Source organism: Gopherus flavomarginatus, chromosome 16 (genome assembly GCF_025201925.1).
Source record: "Gopherus flavomarginatus isolate rGopFla2 chromosome 16, rGopFla2.mat.asm, whole genome shotgun sequence".
Lineage (NCBI taxonomy): Eukaryota > Metazoa > Chordata > Testudines > Testudinidae > Gopherus > Gopherus flavomarginatus.
In genome coordinates, this window is record NC_066632.1 from 17554840 (window position 1) to 17572650 (window position 17811).

The 17811-nt window shown below is 46.5% G+C and overlaps 1 protein-coding gene across 8 annotated transcripts in view; it reads right to left on the reverse strand.

Annotated features, from left to right (window-relative positions):
- Positions 1–17811, reverse strand: part of WIZ (WIZ zinc finger) — a 160209-nt gene that overhangs the window by 138045 nt on the left and 4353 nt on the right. For 4 of the 8 annotated variants that reach the window (XM_050925742.1, XM_050925737.1, XM_050925739.1 and 1 more), the window contains exon 2: positions 6846–7313. In XM_050925742.1, the coding sequence (XP_050781699.1) occupies positions 6846–7230 (385 nt within the window). In that variant the 5' untranslated portion in view covers positions 7231–7313. Of the gene's footprint in view, positions 1–6845; positions 7314–17811 lie in introns of those variants that run through there. The other 4 variants (XM_050925745.1, XM_050925738.1, XM_050925746.1 and 1 more) reach the window with 3 other exon arrangements.

A 17811-nucleotide genomic window follows, 5' to 3' on the forward strand; every position in this document is an offset into this window, starting at 1 on the left:
GTGGCGTGGAAGAGGTGAACCTCTCAACCACCCTGGAACGTCTGCAGCGGCAACAAATCAAGGAGCTGTGCACTAGCTTCGCCCCATTGTTCTCAGCCACCCCAGGACGGACTGAACGGGCATACCACTCCATTGATACAGGTAATGCTCACCCAATCAGAACCCCACCCTACCGAGTGTCTCCTCATGCCCAAGCCGCTATAGAACGGGAGATCCAGAACATGCTACAGATGGCTATAATCCGCTCATCTACCAGTGCATGGGCATCTCCAGTGGTTCTGGTACCCAAACCAGATGGGGAAATACGCTTTTGCGTGGACTACCGTAAGCTAAATGCTGTAACTCGTCCGGACAACTATCCAATGCCACGTACCGATGAGCTATTGGAAAAGCTGGGACGTGCCCAGTTCATCTCTACAATAGACTTAACCAAGGGGTACTGGCAAGTACCGCTAGATAAACCTGCCAAGGACAGGTCAGCATTCGTCACCCATGCGGGGGTGTATGAATTCAATGTCCTTCCTTTCGGCCTTCGAAATGCACCCGCCACCTTCCAGAGGCTGGTAGATGGTCTACTAGCTGGAATGGGAGAATTTGCAGTTGCCTACCTCGATGATGTGGCCATTTTTTCAGACTCCTGGCCCGAACACCTACTACACCTGGAAAAGGTCTTTGAGCGCATCAGGCAGGCAGGACTAACTGTTAAGGCCAAAAAGTGTCAAATAGGCCAAAACAGAGTGACTTACCTGGGGCACCAGGTGGGTCGAGGAACCATAAACCCCCTACAGGCCAAGGTGGATGCTATCCAAAAGTGGCCTGTCCCACGGTCCAAGAAGCAGGTCCAATCCTTCTTAGGCTTGGCCGGATACTACAGGCGATTTGTACCCCACTACAGCCAAATCGCTGCCCCACTGACCGACCTGACCAAAAAGACCCAGCCAAATGCAGTTAAGTGGACTGATGAGTGTCAAAAGGCCTTTACTCAACTTAAGGCAACGCTCATGTCTGACCCTGTGCTCAGGGCCCCGGATTTTGACAAACCATTCCTAGTAACCACACATGCATCTGAGCGTGGTATAGGAGCAGTGCTCATGCAAGAAGCAACAGATCACAACTTCCATCCTGTCGTGTTTCTCAGCAAGAAACTGTCTGAGAGGGAAAGTCACTGGTCAGTCAGTGAAAAGGAATGCTATGCCATTGTGTACGCCCTGGAAAAGCTACGCCCATATGTTTGGGGGCGGCGGTTCCAACTACAAACTGACCATGCTGCACTAAAGTGGCTTCATACTGCCAAGGGGAACAACAAGAAACTTCTTCGTTGGAGTTTAGCTCTCCAAGATTTTGATTTTGAAATTCAACACATCACAGGAGCTTCTAACAAAGTAGCTGATGCACTCTCCCGTGAGAGTTTCCCAGAATTCAGTAGTTAAAAAGTGTTCTTAAAATGTACAAGTCTGTTAGTTATATACTTAGGAGTATATGTAAAGGTGTATGTGTTGTATTAATCTGTTTATTTTCAAGTTCTACAAGGAAATCGCCGCCAGTGAGCTTCCCCACCGTCTGCAATTTGGGGGGCGTGTCATAAACAGATAGCTAAGGGTTAATGTCTCTTTCACCTGAAGCACCTGACCAGAGGACCAATCAGGAAAACGGATTTTTTCAACTTTGGGTGGAGGGAATTTAGGATCTGAGTCTTTTGTCTGTCTGCCTGCTTTCTCTGAGCTTTGGAGAAGTAGTTCTACTTTCTAGTCTTCTGTTTCTAAGTGTAAGGACAAAGAGATCAGATAGTAAGTTCTATGGTTTTCTTTTCTTTGGTATTTGCATGAATATAAGTGCTGAAGTGCTTTGATTTGTATTCTTTTTGAATAAGGCTGTTTATTCAATATTCTTTTAAGCAATCGACCCTGTATTGTATCATCTTAATACAGAGAGATTATTTGTACTTATTTTTCTTTCTTTTTATATAAAGCTTTCTTTTAAGACCTGTTGGAGTTTTTCTTTACTTCAGGGAAATTGAGTCTGTACTCACCAGGGAATTGGTGGGAGGAAGAAAAGGGGAGATCTGTGTGTTGGATTGCTAGCCTGACTTTGCATTCCCTCTGGGGGAATAGGAAAGTACTTTTTGTTTTCAGGATTGGGAACAGAGAGGGGGAGTCTCTCTGTGTAGTTTCACAGAGCTTGTGTCTGTGTATCTCTCCAGGAGCACCTGGAGGGGGGAAGGGAAAAAGGATTATTTCCCTTGGTTGTGAGACTCAAGGGATTTGGGTCTTGGGGTCCCCAGGAAAAGTTTTTCAGAGGGACCAGAGTGCCCCAAAACACTCTAATTTTTTGGGTGGTGGCAGCAGGTACCAGGTCCAGGCTGGTGGCTAAGCTTGGAGGTTTTCATGCTAACCCCCATATTTTGGACGCTAAGGTCCAAAACTGGGACTAAGGTTATTACAACTTCAGCCCCAGGATGGTGGAGCTAGAGTTGTCAGCTGGTGGGAACCCCAGAGCTCCCAGCTGCTGCAGGTGGCAGGGAGAACCCTAGAGCTCTCAGCCGCCACAGGCAGGATCTTCCTCCCCTCCTGCAGCAGGGCTCGGGCACTCATCTCTCCATCACACCCATTTTGTAAAAAATATTCTTAGTAAAAGTCACAGACAGGTCACAGGCTTCTGTGAATTTTTGTTTATTGCCTGTGACCTGTGCTGACTTTTACTAAAAATAGCTGACAAAAATCTTAACCTTATTTATGAGCAACCCCACAACAAAGGGAAGTGTACATGTTTTACCTACCACGCCCCACAACCCATCAAGGATATAGGGAAGGATTGCACTGTCCAAGCCAATCAGAAGGTAGAGATGCTGAACAATGATTGACCCACAACTGTACAGTTTTCCAGCAAATTTTTACACCAGATTATGCAAATTCCTTCCCTTCAATGGGCTGTTGCTCTCACAACTCCCTGTCCCCAGCCAGTACACAACCACCACCTGATCAGCATCCTATACAGCAAACAGAAAAACATCAAAAAAGAGCTCTCCAAATCAGAGACTTTCATAAATAACCAACCTTCCACACAAATGGACTTTACTAAAATAAGATAGGAGATCTACGTTACACACTTCTCCTCTCTACAAAGGAGACAGGACCATAAGCTGTCTAAAAATCCTACCTGCCACATGGGGCCACAACAGCAGAACCCCTCATTCACCCAGCAATATTGTCAATTTATCCAGCTACACACTCAACCCAATAGAAGAGTCAGCCCTATCTCAGGGACTGTCTTTTTGCCCCACAACTCCCACAAACATGATACAGTTCTGTGGTGATCTGGTGATCTCCGACTCAGAGAATACTTTCAAGATAACACTGAACAGCACACTGATACACAGATCCCCCACACCAACAGCACAAGAAGAACTCCACATGGACTCCTGAGGGTCGAAATGACAGTCTGGACCTATACATAGAATGCTTCTGTCGACGTGCAGAGGCAGAAATGCTGGAAAAACAATGTCACTTGCCTCATAACCTAAATTGTGCAGAATGCAATGCCATTCACAGGAAGGAGACTCTGAAAAAAGAATTCCACCACTATTTCAACAGCTTCCACCCCACCATCAACCTCAGCCTGGACCAATCTACACAGGAGGTCCACTTCCTAGACACCACAGCACAAATAAGTGACAGTCACGTTAATACCATCCTATACCAAAAACCCACTGACCACTATGCCTACCTTCACGCCTCCAGCTTCCATCCCAGACACACCACATGATCCATCGTCTTCAGCCAAGCACTGAGGTATAACCGCATTTGCTCCAACCCCTCAGACAGAAACCAACACCTACAAGATCTTCACCAAGCATTCTCAAAACTACAGTACCCGCACGAGGAAATAAGGAAACAAATCAACAGAGCCAGATGTATACCCAGAAACCTCCTGCTGAGAGACAAGCCCAAGAAAGAAATCAACAGAACTCCACTGGCCATCACCTACAGTCCTCAGCTAAAACCTCTCCAACGCATCATCAGTGATCTACAACCCATCCTGGACAATGATCCGTTGCTTTCACAGGCCTTGGGAGGCAGGCCAGTCCTCGGCCACAGACAACCTGCCAACCTTAGGCATATTCTCACCAGCAACCACACCATAGTAACTCAGGAACCAATCCATGCAACAAACCTCGATGCCAACTCTGCCCACATATCTACACCAGCGACAGCCACAACATCACCGGTTCATTCACCTGCACGTCCACCAATGTAATATATGCCATCATGTGCCAGCAATGCCCCTCTGCTACGTACATCGTCAAACTGGACAATCCCTACGTAAAAGGATAAATGGACACAAGTCAGATATCAGGAATGGCAATATACAAAAACCTGTAGGAGAACATTTTAACCTCCCTGGACACACAATAGCAGGTTTAAAGGTAGCCATCCTGCAACAAAAAAAAAAATTCAGGACCAGACTCCAAAGAGAAACTGCTGAACTTCAGTTCATTTGCAAATTTGACACCATCAGTTCAGGATTAAACAAAGTCTGTGAATGGCTGGCCAACTACAAAAGCAGTTTCTCCTCCCTTGGTGTTCACACCTCAACTGCTAGAAGAAGGCCTAATCCTCCCTGATTAAACTAAACTCGTTACCTCTAGACTGATTCTTGGAGAGAATGAATTTAGGCATGAGCTTTCCAGGCCTCCCCTCAGACAGCACAGAGATTGCATTCATAAAATTATACAAAGCAATACAAGTCCATGCCCAACTAACACAGTCCTGCAAGCTCACACACCTATCTCACCTGGAGAGGCCACTGTTACTGGAGATAATATATCACAGCCTCATTCCCCCAAAACTATTTCCCAGCCAGGATTCCTGGGTGCAGTGGTTGGGGAATGAAGCTTAGATAACACACATCTGAGCCAGATTAGCTATGCACCTGTTCCCAGGTAGAGAACTTCTCTCCATAGTTCTCAGTATAGAAACATGCAATAGCGGGAGGGCATCACACAGAGCCCAAAAAGATAACTGGCAAGCCATAGGTTCCTGGGAGGTACAGCTTTTCACAGCGACAAGGAGACTGTAACCAATGGAATATTTTGTGCCTAGGAACTCCACTTAGCAAAGAAAAGAAATCACTCCAAGTTCTCCAGGGTTCCTATTTCCATCTGCTGGCAGAGGAGACTATCCCCACAGCTCTGGACTGGTGCAAAGAGAACAATTGGGAGGTAGTGCAATCCACAGATGTGCAAAGGGCCTAATTAGGTCTCCCAGTGCAGGATTCATGTGTCATTATATAATGCCTGCATCTGTAACTTTCACTCCATGCACCTGAAGCAGCTTACCCATGAAAGCTTATGCCTAAATAAATCTGTTAGTCTTTAAGGTGCCACCACACTCCTTGTTGTTTCAATGCAGAACTGTTCCTATGTGTTTTATAGATAGAAACACTGCGCTTTAAGATAGCACAGTAATCCTCTGGGTATGCTCTAAGCAAACAGTAACGTTTTTTACACAGTTCACATACACAAGTCACTAAATTACCAAGTACCACTGGCGTTTCAGCATCTGACTGGCACCATTTAATGGGTCTGACAAGTCTAAATGAATTGAGCAGTTAGTTTTGACTGTGGCAAGCAGAACTCCCAAGACCTATCACTTCATGACTGCCACTGAATTTTACATCCCTGTCTGTGGTGCTGAACTTGATCATTACCATATTGCTAAATTACCAATTAACGCATTACATTTGGATTCTCTTCTGGTTGCCCCAACAAATGTATAAGCTTAAACAAACTAGAACAGGAACTGTTCAGCATGGCTGTGTCATCATCACACTCTCTCCAGCTCCAAAAAACTCTCAACATCACAAGGGGAAAGATCTTGGAGCTATTCACCTAGGAAGGAAGCCCAGTGCTGCACTCATATCCACAGCCTAGCTGCGAATAGGAGATCTCCATGTGGAACACCACTAATTCCTGGATCTTTGAGAAAGTGAATCCAGGAGAGATGGGGGAGGAGGGGAAACAGCTGTGAAAGGCCCAATGCACAGGAGCTTTCATCAACTGAGTGCTACAAGGAGCTGCATGCCAAGGCAGAGGTTGCACGGCTGGCCACTGCAGGCGGGTTGATCACCAGGGAGAGTCCACTGCCAAGATGGCTCAAAAGACATCTGCTAGCCAGAGGCCAAAACAAAAGATGAGGGGGGGCCCTCCCCACAGCCCCAGCCTGGAACAGGTGAGACGCCCAGATACATACCCCCTCCCACTACCACTAGATGCTGGGAAAGGCTGCAGGTGAAGGGAAGGAAAAGGATGCTGTTCATGGGACTTTGCTTTTCTTTTTAGGTGCCTCTGGTGTGTAGATACCTAATAAATTTGAATGCCTCCCCCCGTCACTTCCAGCAACCAGAGGATGGGATGTCTCTTGACTTCACCCACAGCTTCCTGACAGACTCCTCCCTCATTTCCTGCGAACATCTCCAGTGTCTGCCTCTCTCACTGCTCAGAGCAGCAGGAAAGGAAAACTAGCAGGGATTCTAATCCATTTCACTGCAACCTGCAGGGTCCCGAATAGCAGCAGCTGCACTAAGCAGTGTGTCCTTAACTCACTCCGCAATGAGCAGAAGTGGGGTGCTGAAGCAGTCTGCAGACTCAGGAAGACTTGCTCCTCTGCTGTCCCATTTAGAAGGTTTCCAGCACCATCACAAATACCAGGTATATTTTAAAATGAAAATTAAACTCTGCAGCAATCTAGACTTTTGACCTCCCTTCTGTTCACCAGGAAAGAGGCTTTGACTTGCCATTAGCCAATGGTATTTGAGTGTCACCTATCGATTTAGGGTGTGGAACTTACCTGCCACGTTGTGTGCTTCCAAAGCAACGTCTGGCTCCTGGCGGACTAGAGGCAAGAAAAAAGTAGGATCCTTCTTACAGCTGCACATATCATCAGGACCTGAATTCCCTCTCTTATCTCTGTTCATGGCTGCCACGTTGTCGGAAACATAGAAGGCAGTCTCCTTGAGATCAGTCCCCCCTTCCACTGATGTCCCTGATAAAGCTGCACTCTCCAGAGGCATTTTTGCATCTTTAACAAAAGTAGCTATTCTCTGTTCACCTTGGGGGCACTCAAGGGCAGAAAAATCTTCTTTGTTTGGCTCCAGTGTCATTAACACAGTTTTGCCTCCATCACACCAATGCGCGCTTTGCTGCTCTGATGAAGAAGAGACAGTTTTCTCCATTCCTCGCAGATTCTGTTGTGTCACTTAGGAAAAAACAAACATCAGGACTTCATAGGATTCACAGGCAGCTGTAGCCAGAAAATCTAAAAAGGGAAAAGAAAGTGATGAGGATTTCTCAATTGTGGAAAGTGATGAACCTTCCCAGGTCACACCTGCTCTCTTTAGGCCCGATGGCATGACCTGAGGTAACAACAGATAGTAACAAAAGAATCTTATTGTGCCTTTCAGCCCAACACCTTTACAGTGTCACTACATGACTGGCTTCAAGTGGGGCAAAGCAGCAGTTGTTTCAGCTGTAAAGTGAAAATATCAAACCCAGTTGGTTAAATCCCAGTATGGGATGTAACCAGGACACCGGGATCCATGCCCTTAGTGCTATGGGATTTCAGGATGCAATTGGTCAGGACCTTCATTTTACATTTCCATATGTAAACATGGCACCTCTCACAGCACAGTGCTCTCTAGAGCCATGCTGGAGCGTTGAAGCTTTTACGCCAAGAGCTTGTTGAGCCTAGGAGCATTTCACGGTGAGGCAGGAGGAATGAGAAAGAACAATACAGTGCCCAAGGCACCACATGACACTTTAGGAGACTGACCTGCTTAGCAAGATTCTGCATCACTCCCTGGCCACAAGGTTAGCATGGAACAAGGATGAGAAAGGCTAACGAGGTTATACAGGTGAGAAGGGCAGTTCAGAGCAAGAGGGTGGACAAAGCCGCCAAATGGCCAATACAAAGACTGGGAAACTGTTGAATATCTGTGCTTTGGGAACAGTGTATCTTGCTGACACTTTGGTCCCCTCCTTGCTGGAGGAGTCAATGGGGAAAGATACAAGATGTCTGAAGTTACCCACTGACGATGTAGACCTTAGTGACATGCCAGCATATGTATGTGTACATAAACACTGGTCTTGAGTCTGTGTGTATCATGAGCTGTTCTGCAGAAGGGCAGGATTATTCCACTGGTCCCTACCATGCAGCATCTCTCCTCATTCACAGGCTAACACTGCACATTTCCATCACACATTGTTGCTCTTCATTTGCACTATGCTACAGAGCTCCCTGTTATCCTCTGAGCATTTGCTGTCTCCAAGTTTCATGTTTAGTGTTGACCTAACACAAACTCTCCTAAAAAGGAGAAACACACAACTTCCAATATCACCAGAGGCTACTAATAGCTGCAGTTACATTTTTTAAATGGCATTTCATGCTGGTGAAAGGCACCATGTTAACAGACTATTTCTCCCCAAGCAGGTACAGCAGCAGAAGTGCCAACATATCTCCCACTGCCTATCCCCAGGGATAAGAAGTTTGCTATATGGCAACCTGTTGAGGCCACCAACAAAGAGGCCAATCACACTGTAGTTCTGAAAAACTACCTAAGCAGGATCTGGATTGAAACTAGCCATTCACTTCACGTAAGCCAAAGAGAAACAAACAGATTTCAGTTACCACTGTCCTGGGATGCACTTGAACCAGCAAACTAGAGGCTAAAGACTTTGCACAGCCCCTTACCATCTCCCCAGGGATTTACCCTGCTACTCACACTGAGTGTGCTTCACAAGCCATAGTCACCCTACACACACATAAGTTTGGGTCTCTTCCCATCCCCACACCTCCACCCCTCTGCCTGTTGAGGGGTTTGGGGAGAGGGGGAGAAGGAAGAGAAATGCTCAGCTAGTTATTCTTCCTGGGAGGTGGGCTTTATTGTAGGGAAGCAAATGGAGACAAGATTTTGCCCTGAAGGCAATGAAATTTAGGACTGTTCTAGTCTCTCAAGGAAGGAAAGTTCCCCAGCTATGGGCCAGCAACTGAGAATGCTCATGTCCTCCAGTTCCCATGAGCAACACTCATCCTGTTGACAGTTCTACTGTTCCTGAGGGCCACAGCTTCATGGTAGGTCCTGACTGCAGAGACAATTCCAGCCCATTGAGGGCTTTGGGACTTTGAACTTGTTCTAGTATTAAGTAGACAGTCAGTGTAGTGTCTGGGGTACAGGACGATTGGCTCATGTCAACGTGTGTTACTTAGCAGGATAGGCATTATATGTCGACCCAGCAGGAGCTTCAAGATCTTTCCTTAAATTCATAGCTACCATGCATTGCATTAGCCATGCCTAGAGTTTGCTGCCGCTAGGTTTGCATCTGTCCCAGTGAGACTCACCATCCTAATTAGCCACAGGTGTAAGAAAGCAATTGTAGCATCACTTGCTACTGGGGCATGGACCCAATAAAGCAGTGGTTCTCAAATTTTTTTTACTGATGACCCTTTTCACATAGCAAGCCTCCAAGTTCGACCTCCCCCCCACTTAAATATATAAAAGTATTTTTAATTTATAACACCATTATGAATGCTAGAGGCAAAGTGGGGTTGGAGTGGAGGTTGACAGCTCGTGACCCCCCATGTAATAACCTCACAACCCGCTGAGGGGTCCCAACCCCAGTTTGAGAACCCCTGCAATAAAGGATCCTTGGGTGGTTTACCACCTTGATGATCAGAGTGCAGACACAGGAAACAAATGATAAGGACTACTTCAACATGGAAGTCAAGATGATTATTGATCCCAACCCATCCGGTCTCCCTGGGGATGAAGTTACTGTATAACCAACTTCAATCACTAGTGAAGTGAACAAAACATTTTTCATAGTGGGTCTGAACAGAGCTTGAGCTATACTCAGGGAAAAGCAGTGAACCATCTCTCGCAGAATCACAGCCACAATCTCTCATGGTGTGCTGCAAGGCAAAGTTATTATTGCACGTAGGAGGGGTAAATCACATACATGTGCTGGGGAGGAGATAAGGCTGCCCTACATAACCTCAATATGGCCACGTTTCAAATAAACATGAACGGCTCCAGACTCCATGATCCAGAAAGAACGCTAAAGAAAGCACAAGGGACAGCGAGCAAATGTTCCAGAGAGCTAGAGAATAAAGATGCATGAGTAGAGGAAGCAAGGGAGCTAAATTTATGTAGTTAAGGAAAGAGAAGGCCAGAGGAGAGAGATATCAGTCTATAAAATACCTTCAAGGTAACAATATAAATGAAGGGAGGGAATTATTTGCTGTCTCCTAAGAGGTTATTACCATACAAGGAGCAATAGCCTGTAGCCATTTACATAAAAAGTTCTTAACCATGAGAGCAAAGGAGCCCTAGAAGAGATGATAGGAGATGAAGTCTCCACCACTGCTGAGAGCCAGGAATGAGCAGAGACTAAGCATCTGTGGGAATGATGTAGAGAAGAGTCCTGTGAGCGCTGCACGTGGGGAGGTGAGGAAATCAAACTGAATACCCCACGTGATGGGCTTGACTCTATGATTCTCTGCCCCCCCTACCGCCCCCCCCCCACACTTGTGCTAGCTACTCTACAGGGGCTACAGAAGGGGAGGAGAAAAAACCCAAAACAACCACAGGCTAGCAGGTCAGTAACACAAAGAATTTGACCTTCACGCTTGTGTCTTTTAGAGCTTTCTGGAGAGGACTAGCACTGAGAAATACTTGGCTCTCCCCCCAGTGTTGGGGAGGAGGGGACACAGCCACCGCAAAACAAACAGAGATGCCTTATGCTTACTTAAGTCTCAACTCTTCCGCTCTCTGCAGCCTTGGCTCTCACACACATTGCCCACAGAACCATTAACCCACTCCCCCTGCCTAGTCCAACTGCACCCTCAGCAAGACACACACACACAAAAATTGCTTCAAATGCTCTTTTTCTAGCCAGCAGGGGTAGGACCTACCAGCTGGCTTTGATTGCTAAGAGCTTTCTTTAGCAACAAGCACCATTCCACCTGGAGCCAAGACACCTGGAGAGGGCTGACTGACTCGATCAGGAGCCCATGCGTGGCATGCCAGTGCAGCACTAAGTCCAAAACACTGATAGTGAGGATCTGCTGAAATCTTTTCTCTAGGTTTTTTAGGATTCCAGTGGGCTCTTGCTAGTCAAGCCTACAGCTGCACATTTTCAGTGCTTCAGACTCTGTACAAGTCCCTCAGGAACATATATAATCACTACACAAAAACCCCACACTGACCTCCCATTGGGATTCACACCATGTACCCAATACTTTAAAGACTGATACATGGCTTTCCTCAAGGGACCCTTTGTGCTCATTAAAGCCGTGAAGGGTCTCCTCACCCAGCTGTTAGGGCAGGGGTGGGCAAACTACGGCCCAGGAGCTGCATCCAGCCCTCCAGATGTTTTAATCCAGCCCTTGAACTCCCGCTGGGGAGCAGGGTCCAGGGCTTGCCCCACTCCGCATGGCTCCTGGAAGCAGCAGCATGTTTACACTTCGGAGCCAGAGGGAAGAGGCAGCCAGAGGGCTCTGCACACTACCCCGCCCCAAGCACCGCCCCCACAGCTCCCATTGGCTGGGAACTGCAGCCAATGGGAGCTGCAGGGCCAGTGCCTGCAGACAGGGCAGCATGCAAGGCCACTTGGCTGTGCTTCTGCCTAGGAGCCGTAGGAGGGACATGCTGCTGCTTCCGGGAGCTGCCTGAGGCAAGTGCTGCCCAGAGCCTGCACCCCTGACCCTATCCTGTGCCCCAACCTCCTGCCCCAGCCTTGATCCCCCCACCCTCCAAACCCTTCAGTCCCAGCCCAGAGCACACCCTGCACCCCCATCCCCACCCCAGAGCCTGCAACCCCAGCCAGAGGCCTCAGCCCCTGCCCCAGCCTAGAGCCCCCTCCTGCACCCTGAACTCCTTATTTCTGGCCTCACCCCAGAGCCCATACCCCCAGCTGGAGTCCTCATCCCCTCCTGCACCCCAACCCACAATTTCATGAGCATTCATGGCCCGCCATACAATTTCCATATCCAGATGTGGCCCTCGGGCCAAAAAGTTTGCCCACCCCTGCCTTAGGGTCTTATACTGCAGTGCCCATACTCTCCCCCAGAAGGGCTGGACAAGAACACTAAGGATTCTCTCTAATGGTGCGAAGATGTCTCTGCTGTGTAGCACAAAATCACCTGGTTCCTTGGCAGAAGGAGTAGGGTTTCTCCCTCTCTCGGGCTGGCACACTCAAAAGAGAGAAAACAGCCTTCAAATACTGTGTTGCCACATGAAGGCCAGAGTGCTAATTTCTTTGCTACCAGCACAGCACTTGTCACCTATTTTTAAAAGGCATGGTAGAGAAAGAAGGGTGACTCATATTTCTCAAGGGCCTTCTGCCCAAGGATCCCAGAGCACTTCAGACATTAGTTCCCTCAGTTTCACAAATAAGGAAACTGGAATTAAGACAAAATTCTTTGCTTAAATAAATACAGAATATCCACTAGTTTGGGGCATCTGACATGAGCCATTTAATACAGAACACCTGCCACTGACATCGATTTCATCTGGAGTGGAGGATGCTCAATGCCTCTGAAAAGAGTAGCAAAAGAAACCCCCTGTCTAGAGAGCTAACTGACCCATTGCGCCCACTCATGCCCCACATTAGGAAGCAATCCAGGCCTGCTGGCAGACACATGCTTCGCTTCATGTAGTGTACCTGATACCATAGACCCTAAACAAGAGGTAAGATTTTCAATTCTAATTTCTAGCACTCGTTTCAAACACGTCTCTTCAGAACGCTAGAGAGACAAGATGGGTGAGGTAATATCTTTTATTGGACCTACTTCTATTTATGCAAGAAATCCAGAACAACTATCAAAGAAAGAAGCTGGTCCAATAAAAGGTATTGCCTCACCCACCTTGTCTCTCTAATATCAAGGGACCAACATGGCTACAACAACACTGCATATATTCAGAACTCAAAGTTCTGAACACAGAGGTGGTTTTCTAGGTTGGAGGAGGTTATAAGAAGCATGTGAAAGTTTCATTACCCAGACTCCAGGTAACCCTAAAAATATTCTCCATAGTGACGTAACCCTAGAAAAGCACAATAAAACCAGCATTTCTAATCTTAAAAGCACTTTACAAACAACTAACTGCAATAGCATTGACTAAAAGGAGCAAGCATCAACTAAATATGTTGTCATGATGTGCACACACCCCATCAGAAAATAATGTGTGCTGGGGCAATTTTAATTTCAATTTACAACTAGAGTCTGTGGGAGTTCTCATGGGTTTCCCTCCTTCTTGGAAAGAGCTAGTTTGTTTCTGTGTGAGGAGTCACACAACCCTTTGTCAATGCCACACATTGCAGAGGGAAAGTGGCTGGGAGTGGGATCAGCAGGAAAGACACTGAGCAGCAGGAGAGGGCAAGTTTAAGAACCCAAGCAGTGCTATCTGGAGCATGGGAGAAAAGCAGGAGATGGGGCTCCAGATACCAAATTAATCTTGTACAACTGCATTTCCAGACCTGTCCAGCTCCAGAGACTGAGGGGAGAAGCAGAGACTAGAGTCTCTGGAGCTGCTACCAAGACATTGTGCGATCATGAATGGGCTTGTGGGAGATACATCCCCAGAACACTCTTGTTAAAGGATGACTAGGCTACAGAAAGCCTGTGAATTCCTGAGCTCACACAAATAGCATGCTGAGAAAGTGAAAAAACCTAGAACAAGGAAGTGGTTATACAAACAACGAATAGGCCAGCAAATCTAGGGAATTCACTCAGGACACCAGCTTTGTAGACAACTGAAGATTAAGCAGTAGCTTGAGCATAGTCTATAGAAACCCCCGGGCTAAATTTCTGCTAGCAGAGGGCTCTTTAATTTATCAGACAAAGACAGAAAAGCTGAAGTTATACTGAAAATAAGGCACTTAAAAAAACAACAATGGAGGGCAATTAACCCTTGGCATAACTGATCTAAGACCTGTGGTGCATTATCCATTGCTTGAAGTCTTTAAATCAAGACTAGATGTCTTTCTAAAACATACACTCTAAGTCAACAAGAAATTATGGGCTTGATGCAGAAATTATTAGGTGGGGTTCTCTGGCCTGTGTTATGCAAGAAGTCAGACTGGATAGTCACAGTGGTTCCTTCTGGCCTTAAAAATCTATTAATCAATTTCTGCTGCCCTGCTCTTTCTGGGGCTCAGGCCAACATAAGAATTTCTCTTTACTGGTACCCTCCTGCTCCTTTGTCTCTGAATCTTTATCTGAGCTCACCAAGAACTCTGACAGCCACAGTTCTAGGTTATGCAGTAGGATCACAGGCAGTGAACACTTTCCGCTGAACCTGCATACAATACCTGGCCACTTCAAGTGCATCCAGAGTCACCAGCTACCCTGACCCTAAGCAGTACAGCAGAGTAGCTGCCTGGTTTCTGCAGCAGCCCAGTGGTAGATTAGCTCCTGGAAGAACATTCAGGTCATGAGCACCAGTGTCATTAGCCTATAAAGCGAGCAGAGGATTTGGCATCCCTGTATTGGCCCTAATATAGTGTTTTTGAATTAGAAATCATGGATAGCACCAGAGCATAGGAACATGTACAAGGCTTTTCCAAGTGTCTTACAATGCAGTAGCCATAGCAGAACAGATTGTCTGACCTGGGTGGCAAATAGGCAGAACGAACAACATTATGAAAGAGAGGAGTCTTAAATTATATATCAGGAGTCAAGGTCATGAATCTGAGCAGGACAACAATGGCCCACAGACTCTCCCAATTTCATTGACAGCCACTCCCAATGTACATTGGATTCTTCCCAGGGTAAGCCACCGTGCAATGGAGCCTGACAGTGCTGCCATGCCTAGCACGTCCCACAGATCACTTTCTCTTTTTCAGCGTGCTGAAGGCAAAGACCTGCAGAAGTTCTGCAAACCCGAGGCATCGGAAGTAAGACAGTCTCCACTCCATGTAGGCATTAAGGGATAGAGATAAAAGCAGTGGCTTTCTGGGGTCTTGGAGATTAGTGTGCGCAATCTGGTGAAGATCGGAGAGGATTTTGACAAGCTAGGAGTCTGACATCCAACTCCCCAGCAGCTAGGAGGAAAGCTGGCTACTGGAAACCTGCTGTTGACCACTCAACACCATCTCAGACTTTGGGTAACTATATCTGGGGTTCTTTAGACTATTGTTATTTTAGATGTGTGCTTGAGACAATAAAAAACAAGGAATTTTGGGAGAAAGCACTCATGTGTACCAATTATTTATGAGAGGAGCTGTGTCCACATTGATTTATGCCCTGAAACTGCCTGAAAAACAGACTAGTTACCATAGTTTTGGGTTCAGAAAACCCCAGATATCAAGAAGACTCTCCAAAATTTCCAGCTGTGTATCCAATCAGCAGTGGGAAAGGAGACCTTCTTCTTCTCCTCCCAAACTGACAGCCCCTATTCCCTCAGAATCACAAACTGCCCCTATTCCCTCAGAATCACAAACTGCTTCCTGTGGGTACAGATACACACAGACAAGGATCTTTGCCACCTGTGACCCACCACTACTAAACTGTGCTTTATGTAGCTTTTTGGATACTTTACACAATTAATTCGTTTAACTTTTGTAATACAATCATGTTCTCTGGTAGCATTTTCCCAAAGGATAGAGGGACACACTTGTAAGTAGCTAATTCATTTTATTATACAGCAATGATTGACTGACATCACATCAGTCAGCTCAAGAGAATGCAAGTTAATAGAGGGCATGTGACATTGCCACATGGCAAAGTCCCTCTTGTTCCCCCTTCAAGTAACCAGATGAACCCAAAGCACCTTGACACAGCACAAGCACCAGCAGTGTAGCTCTCCTATCATTTTAGCTTAAGTCAATTAAAAGAGATTTAAGCTAACCCAATAGCATCCACACATACAGCAACTACACCTGTTTAAAGTCACACCTTTAGTTAAACTGCTGCAAATATGTGTTTTAGACTGAGCCTTCGGCTGGTGCTATCACTCCACATAAACTGGTAAATGTTCAAATCTATGCGGTGCAGTGCCATGGGACAAATTTAGCTGGGGTGCCACCACTGAGGTCCATTCTACACTCCCCACCTTGTCTTGTGTTTCAACCGCCTCAAGTGACATAAAAGCAAAGCCCCACCTCCACACCCAAAATTTAAAAAAAAATAAAAAAAGGCTTCCTGGGACAAAAGGAGAAAACCAAGGCCATGTGCACATTCAGGATTTTCCGTGAGCGTAGCTACTTGGAGGGAGCTGTACTGGTACAAACCCCCTGTGCAGACAAACTACACCAGTGCAACTTACCTTCAGGGTTTGCTCAATCAGTGCAAAAACCCTGTCTACTCTAGTACAGCTACTCTAGTATAGCTAGCATGTCTGCTCTAGTACAGCTACACCAGTGCAAAAAATCATGGACAAAGGCAAGCCATAAGCCACTCTAGTCCAGAGACTACATAAAAATCAATGGGCTTATCTTGGCAACGGACAGCAGAATTTGGGCCTGGGTTTCTAGATGGCCAAACTGGCTGGAATGGGAAGACTCATCACGCTCCCAATCTCGTATTCCTTTCTGGTGAACTCCTGCTACTGGAAAGGTTGCAAAACAATTTCAGATGTGACCTACTGATTTCATTCAACCATCACTTGGCACAAATTTGTGTTTGGCCTGAAGTTTTCCATACTTGGTCTCAGGAGAACATGGAAACTGGCTTCTAATTAGGAAAGACCAATTCTTATTTCATTAGCAAAATATATATTTTCCTCCCCAATCGGTCCTGTCAAAAATCTCTCCTCGTAAACCAGTTTCTATGGAGTGTCACCATTTTTCCTTTCTCAAACACCTGATCAGTTGTTTTTAAATTGCATGATGATGGGTAGTGAGGTGACATGGTGATCTCCACACCTCTCTTTAAAGTTCAGTATCTGACCAGGCTCCTCAGAAAATCTGCCTGAGAAAGATCATAAACACACAACACAATCCTCTGAGCTCACATTCACCTCACCAGGAATCTAGGGGTCTAATAAAAGTTGCAGATCCCTCAATTATGGTGCTACCCCTTAATTTTTGTAGCATTCTGAAAATTCAACAGTGTCACTTAAAAAAAAGTTTCTGTCTTTCCTCTTTGCCAAGATAGCGTCCTCCACCCATGTAAACAGATGCACATTTGTCCTGTTAACCCAGACTCGCAGCAAAGTGCCTCTTGCCAAATGGCATCATCATAAATTCTTTCCTGCTCCATTCACCTCCATGCTTCAAAGCAGAACCAGGGAATTTGAATGCTAAAGTGGTTAACTATGGACAATCACCTCCTTTCCTAAAAATCAAAAACAAACAAGGCTCATTCATGCCAGAGCTTTGCAAATGGAAAGTTGCAGATGTTTTTAGATGCGTAACTATGCGTTACTTCCCCCATGCTGCCCACACTGTATACTTTATGGCAGGGTCTGCTGGGCATGTGTCTCTGGTCCACAGAGAGCCAACAGGTTACATGGAACTAGCATAGGCGCCAACTTTTTCCGGTGCTAGTGGGTGCTCGAGTCTCCCACCGACCTCAGCTCCATCCATGCCCTGCCCCCTCCCAAAGTCCCCTCCCCAACTCCACCCCCTCCCTGCCCCATTGGACCCCTTTCCCATATCTCTGCCCCAGCCCGACCTCTTCCCCGAGTGTGCCGCATTCTCTCTCCTCCCCAATCCCTCCCAGTGCTTGCCACTGTGAAACAGCTGTTTTGCGGCGCAAGCACTTGGAGCCAGGGGGAAAGCGGAGATGCGGTGCGTTCAGGGGAGGAGGCGGAGCAGGG